At 48.1% G+C, this 4403-nt stretch overlaps 1 protein-coding gene across 1 annotated transcript; it reads left to right on the plus strand.

Annotated features, from left to right (window-relative positions):
- Positions 1 to 2330: 2330 nt before the first annotated feature.
- Positions 2331 to 3461, plus strand: LOC119367049 (myb-related transcription factor, partner of profilin-like). The gene is made up of 3 exons (XM_037632680.1): positions 2331 to 2899; positions 3021 to 3089; positions 3244 to 3461. The coding sequence occupies exons 1-2, from the start codon at positions 2365 to 2367 to the stop codon at positions 3074 to 3076; spliced, it is 591 nt and encodes a 196-aa protein (XP_037488577.1). The 5' UTR covers positions 2331 to 2364; the 3' UTR covers positions 3077 to 3089; positions 3244 to 3461.
- Positions 3462 to 4403: the final 942 nt, after the last annotated feature.

Here is a 4403-nt window from a genome sequence, read left to right on the forward strand (position 1 = left end):
TGCGTCACCCGGGACATGCCATAGTAGTAGCGAGGGGTATAAACCCGCGCTACTACTATCGACCCACCAAGACATGTGTACACATAGTGTGCGGAGGCCCAAATCCAAACCCGCCACACTCTTCTGATTCCCCTTCTCCTCCTACCCGTGATTCCCTTCCTCACCCACCTCGGCTCCACTCACAAATCCGGTGACCTCCTCTCGCACGGCAGACCCCTCCCCTCCCCTCCATCCTCCTTCTTCTCCGCTGTTGGAAGGAGAGGGAAACCAGCAGAGTGTCTTCCATGGTGGGGCCCAAATCTGCCATGGACGTATCCACTTGCACCTCCTCATTGGGTCAAGGGTCCCATGGCAAACAGCAGCAGGTCACCAGGCTTCATCTAGGGTTTCGAGCATTGGCTCCAACTCCGGCGGCCACCGGTGAGTTCCTCCTCCTACTGATCTCTATCTCTTTCTTCCTCTTTCAAATAATTTTCTCTTCTTTTGTAGCAGCAGTAGAAGAGAGGTGCGAGCACAAGTTGAGTGGGGAAGCACCATCACCATGGACAACTTCATCCCCTCCAGGACTAATAGCAGCCATGGATGGAGAGGACAATGACGCCTAGCAGAAGCAGCCGCCATGGATGGAATTTATTTTTTGATTCTCAATTAGTTAGTAGTAGCGAGGGGCCCTGACCCGCACTACATCTAAGTAGTAGCACCGCGGGCACAATTGCGCTACTACTACTATAAGTAGCAGTAGCGTGGGTACCACCCGTGCTACTGCTAAAACTTAGCTGTAGCGCCCAACTTTACACCTTGCAATACAGGCAAGAACTCTTTCTTTGACTGTTCCATTTTGAACTACTTCAAAATCTTGTCAATGTATGTATTCGTTGAAAAAACTTATCAAACGTCTTGATTTATCTCTATAGATCTTGATGCCCAATATGTAAGCAGCTTCACCGAGGTCTTTCTTTGAAAAAACTCCTTTCAAACACTCCTTTATGCTTTCCCAAAAGTTTTACATCATTTCCGATCAACAATATGTCATTCACATGTACTTATCAGAAAGGTTGTAGTGCTCCCACTCACTTTCTTGTAAATACAGGCTTCACCGCATATGTGATTCGTATGTCCTTGGGGTAGTGTTGAGAATAGCCAAAATTATAGGGTTCCTTCGGAGTTCTACATGGCAATCCACATGGACCAACAGTCAACAAAATTCAAAGGTAGTCAACACAAGTCAAGGAGGTCAGCAAAAGTCCAAGCAAGCTACCGTGGGTCCAAGCAAGTCACCTTGGTCAACAAATTTCCAAAAGTCGTCATGGCCAACAAGTCAAAGAAAGAAGAGCAAATTAAACATTAAGGCAAAGACGGGGGCAAAGCAACAAAGAAACACAAGACAAGAAGAAAAACCTTCATATGACGGAGGGAATCCCCCTTTCATGGGCCACTACTCTAGTCCTAGCCCAACTAGTAGCCCATGGACAAGAAATTACCTAGTTTGAATGATAAGCGGACATAATTTCAGTCTAGAGGATTTCAATTTATGCTTGCGTCATCTTAGGTTTTTACCTCGGGATATGGACCATTTGACGTAGCTATCCCTGCATTTCAGTCTCTGACAGGTGGGCCTCATGCTTGGTGGGACACACATGTCAGTGACTCAGAGGCAAGATCGCTGACGTCAGGGGATCCCCGTGCCTTGTGCAACTGTTTCATCCTTTTCTTAGAAATGTGGTACAAACGCAGATGCTTCCTTGTTTAACCATTTCAAGTGCTTGCAGTGTTATGCCGCATATTGTTCAAAGTTACCTTGGGGTAATTGGTTCAACTTTTGCATTTTCAAATCTCTCCAAGCTTTGCAGTTTTATGCTAGAGCATAGAAGTGCTTGCAGTTTGCTGCTTTTATTTTTACTGTCGTTTGAATGCTGAAAGAGACCAAGTCCTGAAGAGTTTTGCCTTTGCTGGTTCTGCTCCGTTTAACTTGGCCAGCCGTCCATGGCACCGACCGCACCGTCGATGGACTGTCCGACCCGACGTTACATGGGCTCAACTAAACTACACACACTAACTAAACTAACATAATCACCGGTTGAAGGTTTAGATACTAACGAACCAAGTACTCATGCACTAATTAACTAAAATAACATAATCACGCACTGACACACCCGCGTAACAAACCATCAAAAAGTACGTGAGGAGATCAAGGAAACAAGATATGGATCGGCCCCAACAGAAAACATCTCTTATCTCCTTATCCCAACGCATCACATGGAGCATTCCGTGTGCATCCACCCTATATATATACATTCACTGATCACCAACCACAAGACGTTCGTGGCAACATTCACATCTGGCCAGCAAGCACAAACCAGACCCATGGCGCCATCCAAGTCCCATCTCGCCAGCTTGTTCCTCGCCGTCGTCCTGATCGCCGCCGCACCGGAGACTTCGGCGGCGGCCGTCACGGCCAGGGCGCCCGCCCCCTCCACCAATGGCGACTTGGTAGCGAAACCATCATCATGGTCATGGTGCATCATCCCTTGCTTTTCGTTTATACCAGAGATATTTTGTATACCGCCCATATTCTGTCCACGGCCGCCGCCGCCACCTCCTCTACCTCCGCCGCCTCCGCCCCCGTCGAAGCCACAGCCGAAGGAGTGCCGGACGCCGCTGATGGGGCTGATGCCGTGTAAGGATTTCCTCACCAGCAGCACCGCTCCGGAGCCTCCGAACCAGGGCAAGTGCTGCGACGGCCTCAGGTCGCTCGTCCAAGACGCTCCCATCTGCCTTTGCCGCATACTGGAGGGCACCGACCTCGACAAGCTCATGTCGGCGACCGTGGATAGAGAGAAATTCATTCGTACGATGATCATCTGCGACTCGAGTCCGGGTGAATTTGGTTCTTGTGAAGGTAAATTGTTGCTCTCCTCCTCTCTCGGTACTATATATAAACTGTTCTTTATTTTGCGCATTTCTGAGTGTGCTAGCTCGTCTTTAATGTGAATCTTTTTGATGCATGGATCGGAGAGCAGGACCCGTGCCACCGATGACGATGAGGGCCGCACCTACACCTAAAGCTGCTCCATAATCGGGCAGATCAGGTAGCCAATTTTATTTCCGGATAAACTGATCCAATTTTCTGTGCTCATTTATGCATGCATCGCTGCATCAACTAGGTATATTATTTTTTATTTTAGGGTGAGGTATACTTATTTATTTATTGTACTTTAACTTCTATTGATCTGCTTTTGGCAGAGCCATCCTCGTCATTCGTAGCAGCATTACAGAAACAAGATGCATGCATGGAAGCTGAAGATGCCATACTACAAGATCCGTTAGCATCATTCTTAGAAGAGATAGTGCTACTTCTTAGTTCGATTTAGGGAGAATGTGTAGCTTCATTTGTGAGAAAACAAATTATTTGTCACCGTGCAACTGTTTGTTTCTTTATAAATGTGTGCAACCGTTGTTTACATGTTCGATTAGGGAGTCTTTGATGTATATATGTGTGCGCAATTTGGTAATGAAACGCATCACTAGTCTGAAAATGCGTCAAGTCCTTAGTCCTGTAATCCAAGTGCTCGTGCGGTCAGGCCCAACCCAACCCAAAGGCGAACACGAGCACGTGGTTTCAGGCCCTCCTGGAGAATGGGGTAAGATGACCGGTGCGCCTCTTGCATGAACTCAGGCCAGCGAAACTTGATCGCGTGCCTTGCCGCGACTCAACTTTCGCCTGTGCGCAAAGAGCCAACTAAATGTTAGGTGCTATACCTGATTGAGGAGTCGGCGGAGCATGAGCCTTGTGCTTCCACATTTTAGCATGTCGATCCCTTGTGAACCAATTTTTTGAGTTGCATTCTATTCTAACAAACATTCATATAATCCTCTCTAAGGAATATTACCGGCAGAATTTGTTGACTTGAAGGGTCAAAATTCCTGAATATTACCGACAAAATAATTTCATGTAACATTCATATAATCCTCTCTAAGGAAAATATTTGCTCTTCTGATCAAGTTAACGTGAGAAATGTCTAAGAACAAAATGCAGATTCATAGAACTAGCTAGAAGTCGAAGAAAATCCAGTTAAATGACGGTCATTTGCGTGTACGCTGATGCAATGCAACATGACACCCACTTTCTAGGCTATTTGTCCCTTCTCTCGCCTAGGCCGCTTCCGCGGGCGGCAGGGAGAAAACGTCGCCCTACTAGCACCCCCTCCCCGCTGCCGCTAGAGAGCGCCGTAGGGCGAAGCCTGGCTGGTGTCGGTATCGGCGGGGTTCCTCTCCCGAGTGGCTGTGCGGCGTAGTGGCGGCGGTTGTGTGGAGTTGGTAGCGAGGCGTGCTGGCACGTTGGGGGAGGCGGCGGCTTCGTCAGATCCGGCGGCAAGCGACGATGGTCGGGGGCGGCTACCGGC

Source organism: Triticum dicoccoides, chromosome 2B (assembly GCF_002162155.2).
Source record: "Triticum dicoccoides isolate Atlit2015 ecotype Zavitan chromosome 2B, WEW_v2.0, whole genome shotgun sequence".
Taxonomy (NCBI): domain Eukaryota; kingdom Viridiplantae; phylum Streptophyta; class Magnoliopsida; order Poales; family Poaceae; genus Triticum; species Triticum dicoccoides.